Source organism: Candoia aspera, chromosome 2 (assembly GCF_035149785.1).
Source record: "Candoia aspera isolate rCanAsp1 chromosome 2, rCanAsp1.hap2, whole genome shotgun sequence".
NCBI classification, from domain to species: domain Eukaryota; kingdom Metazoa; phylum Chordata; class Lepidosauria; order Squamata; family Boidae; genus Candoia; species Candoia aspera.
In genome coordinates this window covers 5,419,963-5,442,866 of record NC_086154.1, presented here as the reverse complement: position 1 = coordinate 5,442,866, position 22,904 = coordinate 5,419,963, and the positions used below count along the sequence as shown (strand labels likewise).

Sequence of the window (22,904 nt, the reverse complement as noted above, 5' to 3'; positions counted from 1 at the left end):
AAAAGGCAACAGTGATAGGGGGAGATATGGCCAATTAAATGCAAAATTCCAGAGGTTAGCCAGAAGAGATAAAATCAGAGAGTATATAATAGTTTTGGCAATGTGGCTTGGGATTACAAAAACATAGAGTTTGGAGTAATATTTAGCTCTGCTATAACATTGCAGCTCTAGGGAGATCTTGTCTAAAGCAAGCCCTAAAGACTTACATGAACCTCCTTCTTCAATGAATGTGCAAAAAAATATTATACACTCCTTTTCACCTCTCTCTTCCTTTCTTTAGCTGGCAGTTTTTCTTCTCTTGTTCCACCTTCCATGGTTGCCTCATTATAGGTAGTCAGCACTTAGAACGGTAATTGGGACTGGAATTTCTGTTGCTGAGCGACGTGGTCGTAAAGGGTAACATGTGACCATGCCACTTAGTGATAGCAGTTCCAGCAGCCCCGTTTGCCATCAATAAGCGAGGACCGTGTGGGTCATTAAGTGAGTACCTTACATGATCGTGACTTCTGACTTCCTGCTAGCTTCCCCGCTGACTTTGCTTGTGGGAAGCCGGCAGTGAAGGTCGCAAATCACGATTGTGAGATTGTGGGATGCTGCAATGGTCTGAAATCTGGGCAAGTTGCCAAGCACTGGGATAGAGAGAACATGACCATGGGGTCGCTGCAATGGCTGGAACTTCAAGGAATGGTTTTAAGTACCATTCATTCAGCAACACTGTAAGTTCAAATAATCGCTGAATGAGTGGATGTTAAGCAACAACTACCAATATCAAGTCAAGCCCTAACTTCTGTTGGCCACAGAAAGACCAATCAAGCATACTGAGATGATATGTTCTCTGTATCTCAGATATGTGCAGAAAGCATAAGATGAGTGAGACAATGGTGCACTTTCACTGACTCACCCATTCTCATAGGTTTCTAAGGTAACTCTCCTGTATAGGTCATCCTATGACAAGTAAGACAACTGATCCACCTTCGGCTCTTTGCACATTCGAGCCCTTATAGCTTTTCTCCTCTGTATGTTTGGATGGTAAATTAGATTACAGCTCAAATCAAAGATCTTTGCATGTTCTGTGCAATGCTAAGCTTTCTCCCATGTCTGGATCCTTTGAAGATGAGTATCTTGATTCAAATGAAGATCATTCCATGGGTTCATATGATTTTTTGTGTGTGTATACATGTATGACAAGTAAGCGCACTATTCTCAAAGAAGCTTGTTCCACATTCCATGCATTTATATTTTTCTCCGGTGTGGATCCCTATATGTTGATTAAAGGTGCTGTGGTCATTAAAGCTTTTTTTATACTCAATGGATTTATATGGTCTCTCCCCTGTGTGGATCCTTTGGTGGCGAGTAAGGTCTCGATTGTCAATAAAGGTCTTTCCACACTCCATGCATTTATATGGTCTCTCCCCTGTGTGGATCCTTTGGTGGCGAGTAAGGTCTCGGTTGTCAATAAAGTTCCTTCCACACACCATACATTTATATGGTCCCTCTCCTGTGTGGATCCATTTATGAGAATTAAGTTTTCCTTTCTGAATAAAGCTCTTTCCACACTCCAGGCATTTATATGGTTTATCCCCTGTGTGGATCCTTTGGTGGCACATAAGGTCTCTGTTGTCAAAAAAACTCTTTCCACACTCCAGGCATTTATATGGTCTCTCACCTGTGTGGATCCTTTGATGTGAAGTAAGGTTTCTATTCTCAATGAATCTCTTTCCACACTCCCTGCAACAATATGGTTTCTCACCTGTGTGGATCCTCTGATGGCGAGTCAGATTACAATTTGTACTGAAGCCCTTTCCACACTCTGTGCATTTATAAGGTTTCTGCCCTGTGTGGATCCTTTCATGACGAGTAAGATGTTCTTTCCGAGTAAAGTTCTTTCCACATTCTATGCATTTATATGGTTTCTCCCCTGTATGGATCCTTTTATGATGAGTAAAGGTCTTGTGGTTGTTAAAGCTTTTTCCACACTCAATGCATTTATATGGATTCTCCCCATTGTGCATCCTTTTATGATGAGTAAAGGTCTTGTGGTTGTTAAAGCTTTCTCCACACTTCATGCATTTATATGGTTTCTCCCCGGTGTGGATCCTTTCATGAGAATTAAGTTGTCCTTTCTGAACAAAGCTCTTTCCACACTCTCTGCATTTGTATGGTTTCTCTCCTGTGTGGATTCTTTCATGATGAGTAAGATGTCCTTTCTGAGTAAACCGCTTTCCACACTCCATACATTTATATGGTCTCTCCCCAGTGTGGATCCTTTTATGATGAATAAGTTCTGTGTTTCGACGAAAGCTCTTTCCACACTCCATGCATTTATATGGTCTCTCCCCTGTGTGGATCCTTTCATGAGAATTAAGTTGTCCTTTCTGAGCAAAGCTCTTTCCACACTCCAGGCATTTATATGGTCTCTCCCCTGTGTGGATCCTTTTGTGATGAATAAGCTCTGTGTTCCGACGAAAGCTTTTTCCACACTCTGTGCATTTATATGGCTTCTCCCCTGTGTGGATCCTCTGATGGCGATTAAGAGTACTGTTGCTACTGAAGCTCTTCCCACACTTCATGCATATTTTAATCTCTCTGCTCACACTGAAACCTTTCACAAATTTTACAATTGTATGTGGTTTGTGTTTCCTGTATAGTTTCTTAGGTAAAGTAAGAGAGAAAGAACGATTGATGTATTTTCCATACTGTCTGTAGCCATATTGTTTTCCTTTACTCTGGCTTCTGCCATATTCACCTAAATCAAATTCATTTTTCTCTCTTCTGCCATATTTCCCCTTTTTCTTCCCTTTCTGATCTTCCTGGGTCAGGAGGCCATGGATTTTAACAGGGAGAGAAGTTGAGGACTTCTCCCCCCTGTCTTCCGAGTGGCTTCTCTCTTGCCTTTTGGGATCCCCTTGATGGTGAAATATCACTTCTGCGTCTTCAAGCTTTGCTGTATGCAGTGGCATTAACCTGGCCTGCTTGTCATTCTCATTCTCTGCCCCATCACCTGCTTGCAAAAAAGAAACAGAAATTCCCATTAGAATTTGGATTGTGAAGGAGGGGGATCTCCCCCTCTCAAAAACATTCCCATCCAAGTCTCAGGTTTGGCACCAGCCATGTGTCTAGCTAGGTGGTATCAGGTGCAAATTGTTATCTAAGCAACTCTGATGGTATCCAAGGGATTTTTCAGCTGGGAACCAGTTTAAGGCTTTGCTATTGATCAGTCAGTCTACTCAGGCCCTTCCATGGGGCACTTAGGGCATTTCCCAAAGCTATGGTGAGCATTTGTGCCAAGCCCTTAGTTGTCTGCTGGAAGACAGGCTCTGATGATGGCTTTGGATGAAATTGTCCCTTTAGTGCCTCTGCTGGTTCATGATCCAGTGGGGCTGTTGCAGCTGAAGGGAATCAAGAGAAAGTGGACGGTGGTCTTTGCAGCAGTGGCTCTGCCATTGGATATCGGCTGAATATTAAACATGTATGGCCCTGATTGTTTTCATGAGATTAGGAGAGATTTGAAGGGAATGCGGTGGAATTCATGTGGTGGCCAGATAGAAGTCATGACCACCTTAAGCAACTGAGTGCAGGCATCTTCCCTGTTTACCTCCCACTGAAAAATCCTTCCCCAATGATTGGAACCCAGAGCAAAGAAAGGGCCTTACCCAGAGTGGCCAAATTCCTAGAAACCTCCAGCATGACTTCCCTACACAAGGCCCTCTGGCCAGAATCCAGCAGTGCCCACTCCTCCTCCGTGAAGTCCACAGCCACCTCCTCAAAGGAACCAGAGCCCTAGAAAAAGAAAGAAAATCTTCCTTAGCAGTCAATCACACAAAAGACCTGTAACCCTAACCCTTATTGCACAAAACAGGAAACAGAACATTGCAAGTTACTGCATCTACTCTGGGTAAGATACCAAATAAACATTTTCTTGGAGGACAGGTTTATGTCTGGATGTCCACACAGTCCTTGTGGCTTTGAAGTCTCCAGTCCCCCCTTCCTGCCTCCCCCCCGGTGGCTGGTGCTGTAAGTGCACAAAACATGACTACATCCAAGTTGTAGAATGGCAACACAGCCCCCCTTGGAGAGCCTCCCACTGGCCCAGAATAACTCAGCAACGTTGTTTTGGGGAGCGGAATCCCCTGGCCTCACCTGCCTTGGGGAATTGCAAATTCCTTACAAAGCAGGGCACCCACAAGGAATTTCTTTATTGGCCCATTTCAAAATGTTGGCAATGAGCCTGCAAATCTGAAGTCACTTGACCAACAGTCTTACTGTTGCAGCCACTTAGCATTGATTTAGGGGTTCTTACATCGGAAATCTGTCCTTCATATGATTCATTTTTAAGTGGATATGCTGCGTACTTCTGAAGCAGTTTTTATGCTATTCCTATTGTTTCAATTCACGGGTTTCGTTTTTTAACTGGTTTTCAGCACTCTTCTGAAAAGTATTAAGAAGGATTAAACTCTTTCAACAAATAAGTTACATTTCCTAATATGAACCTCTCAGATTACCCTGTGAATTGTGTCTCGTTTGTATCTCCAAAACAATCTTGAAAGCTGAGTGTGACTCAGTGGGTCATTCTGCGGGGACACTATGTTGAAATTCACAGAGACTCAGCATTTGGTTGTAAAAGCAGCTCATGAACAGAAAGAGCTTGAACTCTACTGCTCTCTGAAAAGACCTATGTACACTTACCTGGTGAGGTGGCCCCAGTTGGATCCTCTTGAAAAGCAGCTCCTTAGAAGGACTGGATCGATCTCCTCTTTCCTGGAGCTCTGCTGAGATCTCCCCCATGAATGGCTCCTGCACCTGAAAGAACAGCCTGGTTTATGATCCACTTTCGGATGGCCATAACCGTGTTAGTTCCCTTCCCTAACATTTTCCCTCTCCATCTGAACTTCCCCAACCCAAGTGAAACTGATACACAACTTGGGGGTCCTGCCCTGTAGGTGGCTGCAATTTCTGGGTAAAGGCCTGCCAATTTTGTGAACTGCTTCATTGCCTCTTTTTATTTCCTCTTTTCATTCTGATCAGGAGTTCCTTCTTTTTCTTCTCCCCTTCTCTTGAGGTGTGTGGCTTTTTCTTCTTTGTGGATGTACTTATTCCTATCTCCTCCTCCTGGAGTATTTTTCTTTAGATTTAGGGACACAGATAGCAAACGATTCAAAGGAGATCAAAGAAAGATGGAAGGAGTATGCGAAAACACTGCCCAGTAGAGATGTCAACATCCAAGATACCTTAAAAGATATTCCCTACATACAGGAACCTCTAGTACTAGAAGATGAAGTCAGAGCAGCACTCCAGTTATTCCCAAGTCGGAAGGCTACAGGAACTGGTGGAATACCCAATGAAATATGGCAAGCAATAGAAAAGAATCAGGTAAGGTCCTAACCAAGGGATTTCAGCAAATTTGGAAAACAACAGTGCGGCCAACCAATTAGACGAGATCAATCTAGGCTTCTGGGTTAGGACCTATGGTCAATTAGACATCTCTGAGAGACGCTCCACTAGTGGGGACAACAATGTGGTGAACATCAGCAGCCAGGTGGCAACGTCTGGTCAACGAAATTCTCTCCAGAGGAGGAGAGATTGGGAGATTGCCCGCTTGTGGTCTGGATAGCTGTTCCTCATGAGGAGACCACAGGAATTGAGCTTCTTGCTGTCAATCATGGATTGAGAGGTTTGGGAGCCAAGAGATTACCATCATGCTCAAAACCGCTGTGCAGCCTTTATGGATACTTAACCCGCAAAACCCTCACTTCCTTAAACACTTCTGGATGCAATTAATTTACAACTTAAGAGAGATCTTCTGAACAGTAGGAGACAATAAAGATACTTGTCGAGTCACCTTCTTTTGGAATTAAGAAAAGAAAAAAATGCTATCTTAAAGGATTTTGACTTAAAAGCAAAAAGCTTAACAAAATTGTGATTTAAGAAAGTTTTAAAGAGATAAAGGGGACAGTAATTTAAGAAAACAGAAGACTTTTTTTTTTAATGAAGGTGCATTTGAAAATAGTAAAATGAACTAGACAAACAGACCGGACCTTCATGGGAATGCTGATTATTTATTATTAAGGAAAGTAGATAATTGGTGGATTTTACAAAATAAGAAGGTAAGGGTAATATAGGCTAGACTGTATTACTGTATTTACAGAAAGCTAATTGGGACTAAAGTGTTAAAAACAGAGAAAAGCAAAATAAAAAAAATTAGAAGCTTGACTTTTACTTTCACCCTAGTAATTGACACCTTCAGCAAAGGATCATTACCTTGTCATGGTGCTGGAGTTTGAGCACCTCAATGATGCCATGAGCTAAACCGTGAAGGGCCACCCAAGACGGGAAAGTCCTGACAGAGAGGTCAGACTAAATGCGATCCCTGGGGAAGGTAATGGCAACCCACCCCAGTATTCTTGCCGTGAAAAGGAAATGGATCAGTACAACCAGAGATATGTCGGTATACCATCGGAAGACGAGACCCCCAGGTCGGAAGATGGTCAAAATGCTACTCGGGAAGAACAGAGGATGAGTTCAACTAGCCCCAGACGTGATGACGCAGCTAGCTCAAAGCCGAAAGGACGGCTAGCGGCCGACGGTGCTGGTGGTGAACGGCGAATCCGATGTTCTAAGGATCAACACACCATTGGAACCTGGAATGTAAGATCTATGAGCCAGGGCAAATTGGATGTGGTTATTGGTGAGATGTCAAGATTAAAGATAGACATTTTGGGCGTCAGTGAACTGAAATGGACTGGAATGGGCCACTTCACATCAAATGACCACCAGATCTACTACTGTGGACAAGAGGACCACAGAAGAAATGGAGTAGCCTTCATAATTAATAGTAAAGTGGCGAAAGCAGTGCTTGGATACAATCCAAAAAACGACAGAATGATCTCAATTCGAATTCAGGGCAAGCCATCTAACATCACCGTGATCCAAATATACACCCCAACCACAAATGCTGAAGAAGCTGAAGTAGAGCAGTTCTATGAGGATCTGCAGCACCTACTGGACAACACGCCTAAAAGAGATGTTATTTTCATCACGGGAGACTGGAATGCTAAGGTGGGCAGTCAAATGACACCTGGATTACAGGTAAGCATGGCCTGGGAGAACAAAACGAAGCAGGACATAGGCTGATAGAATTTTGCCAAGACAACTCACTCTGCATAACAAACACTCTCTTCCAACAACCTAAGAGACGGCTTTATACATGGACTTCACCAGATGGACAACACCGAAATCAGATTGACTACATCCTTTGCAGCCAAAGGTGGCGGACATCTATACAGTCGGTAAAAACAAGACCTGGAGCTGACTGTAGTTCAGATCACGATCAAGATTACTGCAGATGCTGACTGCAGTCAGGAAATCAGAAGACGCTTAATCCTTGGGAGAAGAGCAATGACAAATCTTGATAAAATAGTTAAGAGCAGAGACATCACACTGACAAGAAAGGTCTGCAGAGTTAAAGCAATGGTGTTCCCCGTAGTAACATATGGCTGCGAGAGCTGGACCATAAGGGACGCTGAGAGAAGGAAGATAGATACTTTGGAACTGTGGTGTTGGAGGAATATTCTGACAGTGCCTTGGACTGCAAGAAGATCAAACCAGTCCATCCTCCAGGAAATAAAGCCAGACTGCTCACTTGAGGGAATGATATTGAAGGCAAAACTGAAATACTTTGGCCACATAATGAGAAGACAGGACACCCTGGAGAAGATGCTGATGCTAGGGAGAGTGGAGGGCAAAAGGAAGAGGGGCCGACCAAGGGCAAGATGGATAGATGATATTCTAGAGGTGACGGACGCGTCCCTGGGGGAGCTGGGGGTGTTGACGACCGACAGAAAGCTCTGGCGCGGGCTGGTCCATGAAGTCACGAAGAGTCGGAAGCAACTGAATGAATAAACAACAAAAGTAATTGACACACTTTTACTCGATTATAATGGCAACCACAAGAAAAGCAGAAAAAATAGAAGGAACAAGAGGTTCACTAGAACAACTTACAGATAAGGGCATCATGCCAGATTTATTGCAGAAAATGTCTGAGGGATTTGATAAGAGGATGACTGAAAGAGTTGCCAATAGTTTGGATGCTTTTAAAAAAGAAATGGAAGAAGGATTTGCAGGGTTAAAAAGGATATGAAAGAAGTTAAGAAGATTGAAGAATCTGTAGCACAATCTGCTGGAGATGTAAAACAAATTAATGACAAAGTGGAAGTTTTGGAAAGTAAGACACCAGTTATAAAGAGAGAGATGGAGAAAGATTTGGATAACTTGGCATTACTGGAACTGACAGAAATTTTTTTTAAGGTTTAGAGCAATTACAGAAGGCCATGGAGAATATATCAGACAAAGGTTTAGTCACTGCCTAACTTTTTGGATTGGGATGAAGATGACACAGAGGCAGAGATTGATAAGGTTTATAGGATCAGTGCGTAATTTGCAAAATTAAGAAATGATCCAAGGGATGTCCTTGTGCACTTTGTCAGGAAGAAGACTAGAGATCAAGTTCTGCAGCAGCATTTTAATACTAGATTGAGGATTGATAATACAGATGTAATTGTACTCAAGGAAATTCCAAGTAGAATATTGTGCAAGAGAAAAGTATTTTTTTCTGACGAACTCCGAAAGAAAAAGATTCCATTTAGATGGGATAAGTTGGAAGGGGTGATTTTTACTTTTAAACAGCAAAGATTCAGACTGAACTCTGTGGAGAAAGCAAGAGATTTATTGGGAAAATTCAAAGAATTGGAGGAATGGCAAATGGAAGTGACAACGACAGATGTGACTAAACAAATGCCACAACAGAAACAACAGGACACTAAAGATGCTACAGGTTGTGTGCTACAGCTATTGATAAATGCTTAATGTGGAATACAAATGGAGCAATTGCTCGAGAGAGAAAAAAAAAAATTGAAAAAGTTAAAACAAGATGTGATTTGCTTACAAGAAATGCGTATTAGGAAAAAGGATATAAAATATTTGAGTTACAAAAATTAGGGTGAAGAATTTCAGTGGGAATAAAAAAAAAAGAAATTGAGTTGTTTTGTATATAAATTCTCAATTATATCCAAAACTGATGATTATGATGACTGATGATTATGGCAGATATGTCAGGGTAGAAGTTAATCTACAAGGGGCTGAGACTTTGATAGTGGAAATTTATACCCCAAATGAAGATAAAACTGCATTTTATAAAGGACTTGTCGATAAACTACTGGACTTGCAGTATGAAAATTGGTGTGTCCTGGGAGATTGGAATGGGGTGGTTTCCCCACAAAAAGATAGAACTTCTGAGAAAAATATTAAAAATACACAAGGCAAGCTACCAAAGGTTTTCTTTGATTTAATGGACAATTTGGAGCTTGTTAATGTATGGAGATATAAAAATGGTGACTATAAATATATCCCTATTTTTCTGAAAGACAGATGTTTTTCAAGAATAGATATGATTTGGATCTCTAAGACTTTGGCTACTGATGTTCATAAAGTGGAGATATTACCAAAGACTTTCTCAGACCACAACCCAGTGACTTTAACTTTTAAAAGGAAAAATGGCTCTTTCAGATGGAGATTGAATGAGATGTTGTTGCAAAAGGAAACGGTAGTGGAGCACTGCAAAAAGAAGTTATTTTTTTTTAGAATAATCTTAATAAAGGCATAGAAGTAAGAATGGTTTGGGATGCACGCAAAGCTTTTATAAGAGGATATTTTATACAATGTAACAGTGAATTTAAAAAGAAAAGGCAAGAGAAAATACAAGTGATTTTGGATGAGATTAAAAAAAAAGGAAGAAGAGTTTAAAAAGTCCCCAGAGAGGACAACTATTACCCACCAAATCATGCTTCTACAGAGGCAATTATCTATGTTAACAATAGATAACACGAGAGATGTAAATAAAGATGAATTATGCAAAACAAAATTTGAATTTGAACACTTGAAGATTAATAATAATTGATTGATACAGTGACATTACTTGTTCATATGAATTGGATAAGCAAATTTGGGTATGCATTTGAAGCAGGGGTTCTGAGGTCACAATTCCAGACATAATTTTAACCAGACCTTGAAACCATTTATTCTGTACTTGCCCCTTCATTGTAATGTCAATGGGGCAGTGGGCTACTTCTAATGAGTTAAGATTTGTTTTGGAATCAGAAAGGCAAATTAGTGGGAAGTGGTCACTATCAGGGCAAGTCCCGACATAGAAGCAAGCTATATGATGTACAAAGTTCTGGGAAATCATAATATAATCAACTACACTAGCCTCGTTAGGGCGCCAGAATGTAAACTCCCCTTTTACATCACCCCTGATAGTGCCATTAAGTATAACTAGATCTAAGAAGAAGAAGCAAGGTCCCCGAGTAATTTTCTGACTCTTTGGGGGACACCACTTTCGCAACATTTTCTTGGCAGACTATAGAGCGGGGTGGTTTGCCATTGCCTTCCCCAGATCTAAACTGTCCACAAACTGAACCAAACAAAATCCTGCAATATTACAGTGTTGGTCTTTAGATTGTCTGGCTGATAAGCAGCCCACATCAGTTTTGGGGGGCATTGGCCATTTAAAATGAGTTTCCAAAAAGGCATCAGATTGGCCAATATGTGCAGTAAAGTCACGGGCTATTATTATAATAGAGTCTGGGTATTGATATAATAGCAAATTTATGTAGGTATCAAACTGCTCCCACTAATTATTTATTTCCCTATGCACATGAACTGGGGGAAAACGTAAATGAACAAGTAAGACAGAGTAAGGTTTAAATCTTTTGGGGGAGATGGGCAGTAGCAAAATTTGAGTAATAAATAAATCTGAGTAGGAGGGCTAGAGCCACATTTGAGCAAGGCGCCAGCATAAATACTGGGACTCTGAGTTTAACACAGACCTTAGAACTTAATGATCAAGTTTAAATTTTAGTTGTAAATGTTGTGAAATTATACAGAAACCAAGAGCTGAACAAGAGGGAATCTGTTTGAACGGAATGTAACCTTTTTTCAGATTTGCACAGAAAACAACTTTTGCAAGTGATTGTGATGGATATTGGACGTAAAGACCCCTCTTATGATAAGTATTCAGGTTTAATTAATTATATACACTCCATTTCAACGCACCGATACATGTAGAGTGCAACAATATCCTAGGGTGGACTAAAACAATGACATGCCACAAACCGGGAGAAGATTAAATTATAATTGCTGGGTAACAGGACATGAACTCCCATTACCAGGAATTTCTCAGAGACAGACCATTTCCTAAAGTGTTTCGTAGGACAATATTCTGTGACCTGATTGATAAAAACTGACAGGTCACAATGGAACATTTTAGGCAATACAGTCAGAAACAAAGGGGAGTTAGGACAGCAAGCTGTGTACGTGTGCCTAAAGGTGTGTTAATGTGTTGCTTTCTCTCGCTATCCCTTCTACAATGCGTACTCTGCTTAGAACCAAGGAGCTATAAGAATTGTGGTAAGTATCCAAGTTACAGGCAATCTCTCTGCTTACATTAGCTGGGAAAGTTATGTAGGCAGGGATCTGCACCTCTAATTAGCTGTGCAGAAACCAAGAAAAGTACTAAAGAGACACTGATATCAAGCTGTGATTTGGTAACGATTTGTATTTTATACTGTTGCTTTCTGTGGTGATTGTGCTCACTAGAGCCAAAAATCTTGAAGAGGGGGGAAAGCGGCTTTCCATCTTTTTGCTTCTTAACATTCATACATTCATTCATTCTTTTTCTTTCTTTCCGTGTGTGTGTGTATGTATACATTAAACACATATTTTCCAATATGCAAGCTAAGCTCTATTTGGTCCACCTAAACACAATTTTCATCTTTTATTTAATAACTTCTTTTCTAATCCTTTGTCCATTCTTTGTACTAATTTGCAGCTGTGTAACATAGCTGGGCTTCTTTGTTTCCTGCTTCTTGCCAAAAAAAGATTTACCTAGGAGAAGAAATATAACTTTCCAATATCCTGTTTGGTTAGCAGGTTCTGTTCATTTGCCTTGACTAGTTCAATGCTATTGGTACTGACCAAGATTTCTAAAACAGCAACAGAACTGGGGTGCTCCAATTCAGATATGGACACATGCTGTTAGGGGGCATGTGTCTGAAAAGGGCTATTGCTGGATACAGGAGCCCTCTTGGACTTGGAGCTGGGGTCTGCATCCCTGGTCTGGGAATTATGACTGGGTATGTCAGCCCTTCAAGGTAGTCCAGACAAGAAGCACAACAATGAATACTAACTCTATCTTGAATGTAAAGTCACATTAACAGAATCTTGCAAGTCTGAAACTATTTCTCCCCACTTCTCCTTTTATCTTCTGAAACACTTCCCATGCCCCCACCCCCAGTCTTCTTGTGGGGACTGAGAGATCTTTTACATTATAGTTGTCCAGTCTGTGGCCCTGCTGTCCCCCAAGGTCATTCCCACATACCATTATACCAGTGTTTCTCAACCTTAGCAATTTTAAAATGTGTGGACTTCAGCTCACAGAATTCCAGAATGGCTGGCTGGGGAATATTGGGAGTTGAAGTCCACACATCTTAAAGGTGTCAAAGTTGGGAAACAATGCTTTACACCATCCCAACATGTGTTCTCTAGATCTTTTCTCAGTGACTGTTTGTAAAGGAAAGAAACAGAGGTGTGTAAGACTTTAAAATAAGGTTTGCCATAGTAGTTTCAGCTGAAACTGAAAAAGTGCCTCAATTAATTCCTACACTAGAGGAAAGAAGGGGAGGCCAGACAAGGAATTCTGACCCACTCCCTCAAACTCTGGAGCCTTTTACATCCCTCAGGGATGGAAGGTTGGAGGGGGGTTGAAATAGGCTTGAATTTCTCCTTCCTCCCACAGAATTAACCCCAAGAGGAAACAGAAGCATTTGCCTCAAAAAGAAAGGAGTTCTCAAAACATTAGGAGTCCCAGAAAAGGCTGCAGACACGTCCCCACTTTCTGGGACTTCCTACAGACACGGCTAGATACCTTGCAGGGCCCCGGACGAACCTCCCTCTCACCTGCTGCGTTCCCAGCGCGTCGCCCGCCGCCTGGCTCAGCAGGAAGCCCTCGGCCAGGGCCACCGCCTGCGAGCAGCTCTCCGCTCCGCACTCGCCCACCCAGCGCGCCATCTCCGCGGGCAGCAGGGCCAGGAACTGCTCCAGCACCACCCGGTCCAGCATCTCCGCCTTGCTGCTCCGCTCCGGCCGCAGCCACTGGCGGCACAGCTGGTGCAGGCGGCTGCACAGCTCCCGGGGCCCCCGGGCCCCCGGGCAGCGGAAGCGCCGCAGGCGCCAGCGCCGGGCACCCGGGCCGAGGCCGCCCTCGGCGGGCCCTGCCGCCGCCCCCAGCCGCGGGGGATCCCTCCGGGCCGCCATCTCGCCCTCCGCCTCGGGGGAGCGCTCCGCGAGGCCGCCCCCGTTCCTAGCAGCCCACCCGCCCCGGAGACGCCTCGGCAGGCCCCGCGCCGCCCTCTCGGACTTCCACCTTCCGGAGCGGCGCGGAGCCCCTTCCGGGCCCAACCGGGCAGCGCTTTCCCAGCCCCCGGAGCCCTCGACGCCCCCGGCCCCTCCCCGCCTTCCGGGGGGCGAAGGGAGCTCCGCTTCCTCGGGGCTTCTGCGCCCGAGAAGAGCCGCCGCAACTCGCTCCCGCCAGAACTCCCCGCGCCCGCCTGGCCTGCGGGAGGCTCGGTCAGAGAGCGCTCCTTCCTAGAGGGGCAGAGCGCTGTAGGCGACCCTCCTTTCCTGCCTTGGCTAGAGCGTCCTCCCAGTCAGAGAGCGCTCCTTCCTAGAGAGGCAAACGCTATAGGCTGAACGGAATGCGGATTGCTTAAAGCGACTACAGCCGAAAGCAATGAAAATGTAATATGGAATATATAACTATGTCACTCATTGCATAATAAATTCAGTGGTCAAGGATATATATGATGGCCTCGTTCAAAGAGGGCCATTTTCTCAGCAATAACATGCAAGTAGTTTTTTTCAGCTTCCCGGTCAAGCCTTGCTTTGCCTCAGCCAAGTGTGAGGAAGAGGTACAGGCAATGAACACACAAATAGGGTAAAACCTGAAACAATTTATTCAGCAAAACAAAACCATAACTGCTTTTAGCTGCAGTGTAATGTGGACAAGAAGATAGTCACAGACAAGGCAATAAAATAAGTACCGTAGTCACTACATTCAGGGGAGGAACGTGTGAGGAAAGAATACAGAGCCAAAGATGGACTCTTAACATCCTTCAGCTTCATTCTGTCCTCCTCAGACAGCCCTATGGGCCTTCAATCTTGGAACTCCTGATGGTCCCCTATCCCTTCTCTAACCAGGGCAGACCCTGTTTATCTAGACAAAGTTGGCCAGGTGCCAGAAATTACCCAATCCCATTTTAGTCTCACCTGAGGTGTTACAGGAACCCATTTGGTGTGTCTATCCATCCAGAATCTTCCATGTTGAATTCTAGTACTGTAGACCCCTCCTTTGGATTCTTGTTTTATCAGAGAGGGAGAATTTATCTGATGTTTCATTAACATACATAATTTTATCTCCCAACCTCAGACTTGCCTTTTAAGCTAAAAAGCCCCAAATGCTGCCACCTTATTTTCTAAGGATCCTAGGCTGAGTCCCCGGCTCTTAAGAAACAACCGCATTAAGTTACAATCCATCCGAATTTCAAGGTCAGGCTTCTTCTTATCAGACCCCCAAACAGGGCAACCACATTTCATCCCAGCCAGGGGGGCAAATCCAGCCCAGGTGGCCATTTTCTTATTCAGCAGGTTTTGGAACCATGCAGTTAAAAAAAATATTTTAAGTTAACAATTGGCTAAGTATGTTCTCTTGCTATTAAACCTGTTATAGGAATACTGCCACGCGGAAAAGAAGGGAGGGGGAAAGGGGGAGAAAGTCCTGGACAAAAGAAACAAAAACAGGCAGGAAAATCTCTTCCAGTCAGAATCCCTTCTGATTTTCAACTGCCGTCAACAGAGGATGCGCCAGGGCACATTCAAGAAATCATGGAACAAATTCATTCACAGAATTTGGGAAGTCTATACATCACCAGGAACATAATAATTTGGGCAACATAGATTGGAGGGACATGCAGTTCAGAGTTCCATTTACCTTGTTTATATTAAATATTGCAGACCCATACAAATCTCCTCAAAGTAAATCTCAAAGTGTTACATGGACTTTTACTCCCTGATGAATGACTAACAAAATAATTAAAACATTGCACATCTCTTCTTCACTCCTCTCTACAGCTCTGTGGTTCTTTCTCTTCTTCCATCCTACAGGGTTATACCACCACCACATTTAGCTCTAATATTCCTTTAGCCACTGACTGTGGCAACCAAGCTCCACTGGGGCAATCCCCTGTTAAAGGACCTCCTCTTCCTCGTATCTGGGCATGCATGCATGAAGTGTAAGCTAAGGGAGAAGACAGTGCACTTATGCCATGTCACCTATCCTTTCACCCATTTCTACATCTGGGTCACTTTATGACAAGTAAGGCCATTGCTCTACCAGAAGTTCTTTCCTCGTGTGTGAATGTTATGTTTCCTCACCAACATGGATTCTTTGATGGTAGGTAATGGCACTGCTGCTACCGAAGGTCTTTCCACACTCCATGCATTTATATGGTTTCTCACCTGTGTGAAACCTTTGATGGGAAGTAAGTTGTCCTTTCTGAATAAAGGTCTTCCCACACTCTGCGCATTTATATGGTTTGTCACCCGTGTGGATTCTTTGATGGTAGGTAATGGCACTCTTGCTACTGAAGGTCTTTCCACACTCCATGCATTTATATGGTTTCTCACCTGTATGGATCCTCTGATGGGAAGTAAGTTGTCCTTTCTGAATAAAGGTCCTCCCACACTCTGTGCATTTATACGGTTTCTCACCTGTGTGTCTCCTCTGGTGGCGAGAAAGACCACTGTTATAAATAAAGCTCTTTCCACACTTTGTGCATTCATATGGTTTTTCCCTTGTGTGGATCCTTTGATGGGATGTAAGATTATTGTTTCTACTGAAGCTCTTTCCACATTCCATACATTTATATGGTTTTTCACCTGTATGGATCCTTTGATGGGAAGTAAGTTGTCCTTTCTTAATAAAGCTCTTCCCACATTCCATGCATTTATATGGTTTCTCTCCAGTGTGGATTTTTTGATGGCAAATCAGGGCACTATTCCGAGGAAAGCTCTTTCCGCACTCCATGCATTTATATGGTTTCTCCCCTGTGTGGATCCTTTTATGACAAGTAAGATCTCTGTTCTCAATATAGCTTTTTCCACACTCCAGGCATTTATATGGTTTTTCACCAGTGTGAATCATTTGATGGCGAGTCAGATGACCATTTGTTCTGAAAGTCTTCCCACACTCTATGCATTTATATGGTTTCTCCCCTGTGTGAATCCTTTTATGACGAGTAAGGTCTCTGTTCTCAATGAACCTCTTTCCACACTCCATGCATTCGTATGGTTTCTCACCTGTGTGGATCATTTGATGGCGAATAAGATTGCTGCTTGTACTGAAGCTCTTTCCACAGTTCATGCATTTATACAGCTTCATCTCTGTGTGAAATTCTTCATGGGAATTAACATAACTGCTCAGACTGAAACCCCTCCCAAATTTTATAAATGTATGTGGCTTGTGTTTCCTGTATAGTTTTTTAGGTAAAGTAAGAGAAAAGAAATTGACATTTTTTCTGTTTTGTCTGCAGACATACTGTTTCCTTTTAGCCTGGCTTCTACAGCATTCACGTAAATTAAATTTATTTTTCTCTCTTTGGCCACATCCTGCATATTTTCCCTTTGTGTTTTCTTTCTGAGCTTGCTGGGTCAGGAAGTGATGGATTTCAACAGGGAGAGAAGTGGAGGACCTCTCCCCTCCATCTTCCGAGTGGCTTCTCTCTTGCCTTTTTGAATCCCCTTGATGGCCTAACATCACTTCTTCCACTTCATACTCAGCTGTTTGCAGTGGCACTAACCTCAGCTGCTTGTTGTTCTCATTCTCCTGCCCAACACCTGCTTGGAAAAAAGAAAAGAGAAATTCCTATTAGAATTTAGAAGGATGAATGGGGTCTCCCCATCTTGAATATATGCCAGGTTTCAAGCTTGGCAACAGCTGCAGGACTGTGGTAGGGGAGGTGGTTTGGCAATTTAGCCTAGGAGACTCTGATGGCATCTTGAGGTACTTTTCCACAGAGAATCGCCTACATAGCCTTGATATGTAGCTTGGCAGCAGGGAGAATTTGGAGTGCTGCTGTTCTACTGCCTAACCTGCTGCAGAGCAGCCTCCCTACTTGACCTCACTGCAGAGTGAAGGTTATGTTCCCCAACCTAATGGTGTGGAGGGGGGCACTTTACCCTGTCTTCCCTGGGACTGGGGTCAGTGGTTGTTCAGAAGTTCATGTCCATTACAACCACCATGGACCTTTCCCAAGTGACACGGGGCCCACTGCACAACGGAGGCCACATGTTGGGTCTGATTTCTGTCTCAGGGCAAATGCAACTGACCGGGGCGGGGGGGGGGGTTAACTTCCATCCCTTGGCATGGTCAGATCATTCTTTGATCACTTGAAAACATTAGCCAGTCTCCAGGGAGGATTGATTAGTCTGCCCCAGGCATCTCATGGAGTTGCTCTTCTTCCAGAGGGCATTTGGGAAGTTTCGCAAAGCTACAGTAGTAGTTATAATTTGCTAGAATAAGGAGGTGATGATGGCCTTGGGCAAAGTTGTACACTAGGACATCTGCTGCTTCACTGATCTAGTGGGATTCCTGGAGATGAAGCAAATCAAGAGCACTGCTGGCAGAAGACAAGGGGCCAATCTAACCAAGCATAGTAAAAGCCCATATTCAGGCCTACACTCTGGCAATAAGAACAGCGACACCTCAACAGTTCTCCAGTGTTACTGCATCCACAGACTGCAGTCCAGATAGTGGTAGGATTATCATCTATTCTTTTTGAGAAATTGTCAGGCATCTAGAGGACAACATTGCTCAAAGCTGCTCAGAGTTAGAGGCAAGCTGGGCAAGTCAGGGCCAGATGACCAAGAGTTTGTCTTTCCTGGTTATCTGGAGCTTGGTCCTTTAAGTCCTATGGAAATGGATGTCTCTCTCTGCATCTTTGATCCTGCCATCTACGGTGCAGATTCCCTGCCCTTTTTGGGTGGTGAAACTGTTCAGAGAGTTTACAGAGAACTGGGCTTAGGCCAATGGTAAATGCTGCTCTCATCCTGCTTGAAGGAGGCAGTGGTGTGCCCCATCCTCAAGAAGCTGTCACTGAATCTGGACATTCTGGACAACTCAGACGAGTCTCCTACCTTCCCTTTATGGTGACTGCACTATCCTGCATTGAACTGGCTTGTAACTTGGGGTTACTGCTGAATTTTGCTCCTTAATGTGCAGATGTGCCAGTTAGAACCCCGCTTGGAACGGGAGCTCTATTCACAGTCACTAATGCCTTTGTCAACGAGCAATCCGCTGCAATGTCCTCTCCATGGGTCTGCCCTTGAAGATAATTTCCATTATGGGCTGCTAGATTCATACAGTAAAATACTGGAAACATCTAGATGGGGCAACCAAGAAAAATCGGCATCGGGTATGGTCTATTCATGTAATGGAAAAAGCTGTAAAGTGAAAACAGCGAAATAAAATAGGAGGGAAAAGTGTTTGTTTTTTCTTGTAGGATATGACTTCAAAAATTACTCTAATGAAGAAAACCGTAATCAGCAACTTCTGTCATGTTGGGAGAAACTACAGAACAAATAATTGTAAGTTGAATATGTATACGGTATACAGGAGAGAATATTAATAATGCATGTGTTTAAGTTAACCTGTATTGATTTCAATTTGTGAGATATTCTGTTTGTACAGATGTTATATAAAAGAGAAAAAGAGCTTGTGCCTAGGAAGCACCTAACCAAGGGTTTATACTTTCCCTCTCATCTCCTACAAGCAGCAGCATCTTCTGATCATGGATCCATGGAGACCCTGCTAACACCTGCCTGCCTGCCTCGCCCCCATATTCATTCTTCAGTTTTCCCGAGCAAGAAAAAAATGAACAAAATAAGGAGAAAAATTTTTTTTTTTATAGTATGATTTTAAGAAATACTTTTATCCAGTTTTTCCTCTCCATGTTTCCTCCAAACAGGGAAACAAAGGCTGCTTCTCACAGATGCTTTTTTCAAAATCTGGAACTTTTATCTTTGGTGGTTTGGGGGAAGAGCTGCTGAAGAGGGGGGGGCAGGTATTCCTCCCTCCCTCTCTCCCTCCCTCCCTAAATACACCATGGGGATTCCAGCCCCACCCCCAGGCCTAACCTGCCCCCTTTCTGTCACTCCCAGAGAAGAGAACAGTTTCTTGTGGCTTCACAGGTCATTTTCTTGGCCAATGGAGAAGTGGCTTATTATGCCTTCTTCCTGGATGGTTTTTGTTTTTGTTGGCCTTGCCAACAGTCCTTGGATGTCCTGGCAGTCCCCCATCCAAGAACTAATCGCATCTGATCCTGCTTAGTTTTTGGAGATTAGGAAAGGGGGAATTCATGGAGTGATCTGGTAGGAGCCATCACCACCTTAGGCCAATGCCCTGAAGTAAGTTCTTGGCTTCTGGTCCCTAAAAGACTTCTCCAGTGAACTGAACCCAGAGCAAAGAGGGGCCTTACCTAGAGCAGCCACATGCACAGAAACCTCTAACATGACCTCCTTCCACAAGGCTCTTTGGCTCCAACTGAGGAGGGCCCATTCCTCCTCCGCAAATTGTACAGCCACTTCCTCAAAGGATATGAAGCCCTGAAAAAGGAAGGAAATATCATTTACCAGACAATCCCAGGAAGAAATTAACCTCAGGGTTTTTTTACCTGGGAAATCTGTACTTCATGTTATTAATTTTTAAGTGAATAGGCTTCAGTATTTCTATAACAGTTTTTATGCTTTTCTAATGGATTCAGTTTGCTGATTTTATTTCTAGAATTATAGAACCATAATCTGGTTTGACCCCCGCCCAGGGTTAGACCATCCCAGAAAGTAGCAGTCCAACCTCTGCTTGACAACATCCAGCGATGGAGCCCCCACAACTCCAGAATGGAAAGTCAGTCCACTCCTTAACGGTTCTCTGAGTTAGGAAATTCCTCCTTATTTCGACTTTGAATCTCCCTCTATAAACCTTCCACATTTTAAAATGTTTTTAACTGGTGTTCTGCACTCCTATACAATGCGCATATATTTGCTTCTTTCAGCCCTGTTTTGGATACTAATTATGTTCATTACATTAACCTACCACAGGCAAAAGAAAAGATTTCTTTCAACAATACGTTGTATTGCCTTATTAAGGTAAAGGTAAAGGTTTCCCTTGACGTAAAGTCCAGTCGTGTCCGACTCTAGGGGGCGGTGCTCATCTCCGTTTCAAAGCCGAAGAGCCGGCGTTGTCCGTAGACATTTTCCGGGTCATGTGGCCAGCATGACGACACGGAACACCGTTACCTTCCCGCCGAAGCGGTACCTATTGATCTACTCACATTTGCATGTTTTCGAACTGCTAGGTGGGCAGGAGCTGGGACTAGCAATGGGAGCTCACCCCACCGTGCGGTTTCGAACTGCCGACCTTCCGATCGGCAGCTCAGCGGTTTAACCCGCAGCGCTTATACGTGTTCTCTTGGTATCTCCACAACAATTTTGAAGGGCAGACCAAACTGAGTATGACTCAGCAGGTCACTGAAGCTTGGCCTCCATATCCTCTTTTGCTGAGGAACAGGCTGTGCACTGAGCCCATAACAAAACTGGAGGGCTCAAAACAATCCCGTGCTGTGATTAAAGTCCCCCACCTGAGCTGGAGGCACAGCTGCTACTTCTACTCCATCACAAACAAGTGACATTTCAGGGATTTCCATCAACGTTCTTCCATTCCCTGTTAAGGAGATAAAGGTGAGGGAAACAGACTATTTTAAGGCTTGTGAATAAGTTCTGGGAACACACCATAAAGAAAAGGAGACAGGCCTAGAATTTAGTTGCCAAAACAGATCAAGAATGGAAGGAGCTTGGGCTTTCAGAAGAAACCTTCACTTACATGGGGTGGTGACCTGAGCTGGACCTTCCTGGGAGATCCTCCTGAAAAGCAGCTCTTGAGAAGGACTGGGTTGATCTCCTCTTCCCCGGGGGTCTTCTGAGATCTCCTCCATGAAGAGTTCCTCTGCCTAAAAGACCAGCCTGGTTTTATGATCCACTTTTTAATGCCCATGACTGTGATGGCCCCCTTGCCTTGCCTTCTCCATCTATCCTACTCAACCCAAATCAAACTGATAAAACTCAGCGATTCATCTCTGTATTTGGCTGCTATTTCTCGGTAAATGCTCTGCTGTTTTTGTTACATGCTTCTGTGCCTTTTTTTTATTATTTCCTCTTTTTATTCTGAGTTTGTCTACTTTTTGTTCTTTTCTTCAAGAACGTGGAGTTTCTTTCTTTGTGATTTCAATTATGTCTGTTTTATTTGCTCCTCCTGGAGAATTCTGATTTAGATCTAAGGACCAGCTTGGTTTTCCGTTGCCTCTTGCAGTGGGGAGACCGCTGGCCTGGCAGTTAAAGTGCTGAGGCATCGTGATTGACACCTAGATGCTTTTGTGGGGAAGGCGTATATCTGAGCATATCATGACTGCAGTTGAAGGGCACCTTGGACAATTATTTCCATCCAGCCTCTAACTGCCTATCATGTTTAAATTTTTAGTTTTACATATCCTTTACATATCTGAAAGGTAGGCTAAGCTCCATTTTATGCACCAAACAATAATGTTCATGTCTTATTTAATACTTATTTTTTCATTGTTTGACCATTCTTTTACTAATTTGCATCTGTGCAATGTACCTATGCTTCTTTGTTTCCTCTTTCTTGTAAAAAAAAAAGGGGGGGGTACCTCACAGAATAGTTCCAAAAAAGATGGGCAAGAGCTTTAGGAATTAAGGTCACTGTTTGTCACATTATCACCCGAGGAAGCTTCCAGGATTAATTTCTCTTACCTGCTTCTTTCCTAGCTTCATGTCCTCCGCTTGGCTCAGCAGGAAGCCTTCAGCCAGGGCCATTGCCTGGGAACAGGTCTCTGCTCCACATTCCCTCACCCAGGTCTCCATCTCTGGGGGCACAATGGCCAGGAACTGCTCCAGGACCACCAAGTCCAGCATCTCAGCTTTTGTGCTTCTTTCCGGTTTCAGCCATTGATGGCAACGTTGGTGGAGTTGGCTGCAAACATCCCTGGGCCCCTTGGCCTCCTGGTAGCAGAAATTCCTGAAGCGCCAGTGCTGAGCATCTGAGCTGAGGGTTCCCTCAGGGAGGACTTTCGGGCAGGTTCTTCTCCTGAAGTCCCCTCTGCTCCCAGCCCAAATGGCAGGAGGACCTTTGGCAGCTCCCCTCCCTGAAGACTGTTGGAGATTCATTCTATCTTCCTGGTCCAGTGTAGTTCAAAATAGGGCAAATGCTCTCCTGGCTTTGCAAAGTGACTTTAATTTGTAACAGTCCAATTTTCATGAAGGGGTTCTGGATTAATCTTACAAGGCCACTGAGGTGTCCTCTTTATGATTTATTTTCAGTTCAAAAAGAGATGTCACAGGCAAAGTAACATGCTTTCCTCTTCCAACTTCAGGAGGAAAAACAACAACAAAGAACTGCAATCCAAATGTCAATTTTTCTTTCTTGCTTGCACAACGCGCCATCCAGAACCCCCACCCCTAGGAAACAGGCCACGTGGGGAGTGGGGGCGCAGGGGGAATGGGGGGAGAGGCGCTTTCCACTCTCCCCGGATCGCTGCAGGCGCTGAGATTCAGCCGGAGAGCTGCAGGTGAGCCAATGCAGGGCTGAACCGGCCGGACTGTGCCTCCCTCTGCCTGTGTGGGGCTTCACAGGCTGGGGCCAAAGGATCCCCCTCCCAACACTCACCAGCCCC

The 22,904-nt window shown here is 43.8% G+C and overlaps 1 protein-coding gene across 3 annotated transcripts; it reads right to left on the bottom strand.

Moving 5' to 3' along the window:
- Positions 1-844: 844 nt before the first annotated feature.
- LOC134491929 (zinc finger protein 420-like) lies at positions 845-21,181 on the bottom strand. 3 transcript variants are annotated; one of them, XM_063296012.1, is made up of 5 exons: positions 21,041-21,181; positions 20,799-20,881; positions 19,641-19,767; positions 15,636-17,004; positions 845-2,517 (listed from the first exon to the last, which is right to left on the bottom strand). In XM_063296012.1, exons 1-5 carry the CDS (start codon positions 21,150-21,152, stop codon positions 1,152-1,154), a joined length of 3,057 nt encoding a protein of 1,018 aa, XP_063152082.1. In that variant the 5' UTR covers positions 21,153-21,181; the 3' UTR covers positions 845-1,151. The 3 variants fall into 3 exon arrangements, with proteins under 3 accessions (XP_063152082.1, XP_063152080.1, XP_063152081.1); XM_063296010.1 differs by lacking the exons at positions 15,636-17,004; positions 19,641-19,767; positions 20,799-20,881; positions 21,041-21,181 and adding exons at positions 3,654-3,780; positions 4,687-4,800; positions 13,009-13,268 and having other exon boundaries at positions 852-3,004; XM_063296011.1 differs by lacking the exons at positions 15,636-17,004; positions 19,641-19,767; positions 20,799-20,881; positions 21,041-21,181 and adding exons at positions 3,654-3,780; positions 4,687-4,800; positions 13,009-13,268 and having other exon boundaries at positions 853-3,001.
- Positions 21,182-22,904: the final 1,723 nt, after the last annotated feature.

Excerpts from the sequence above, each read along its gene's own strand:
- LOC134491929 (XM_063296012.1), bottom strand. The coding sequence starts at position 21,152 with ATGGAGGAGATCTCAGAAGACCCCCGGGGAAGAGGAGATCAACCCAGT. Across the intron at positions 19,768-20,798 it reads CAGCTGTGCCTCCAGCTCAG|GGCTTCATATCCTTTGAGGA; the intron begins GTGGGGGACTTT and ends TTCCTTTTTCAG. Across the intron at positions 2,518-15,635 it reads CAACTTACTTCCCATCAAAG|GATCCACACAGGGGAGAAGC; the intron begins GTTTCACACAGG and ends TCGCCATCAGAG.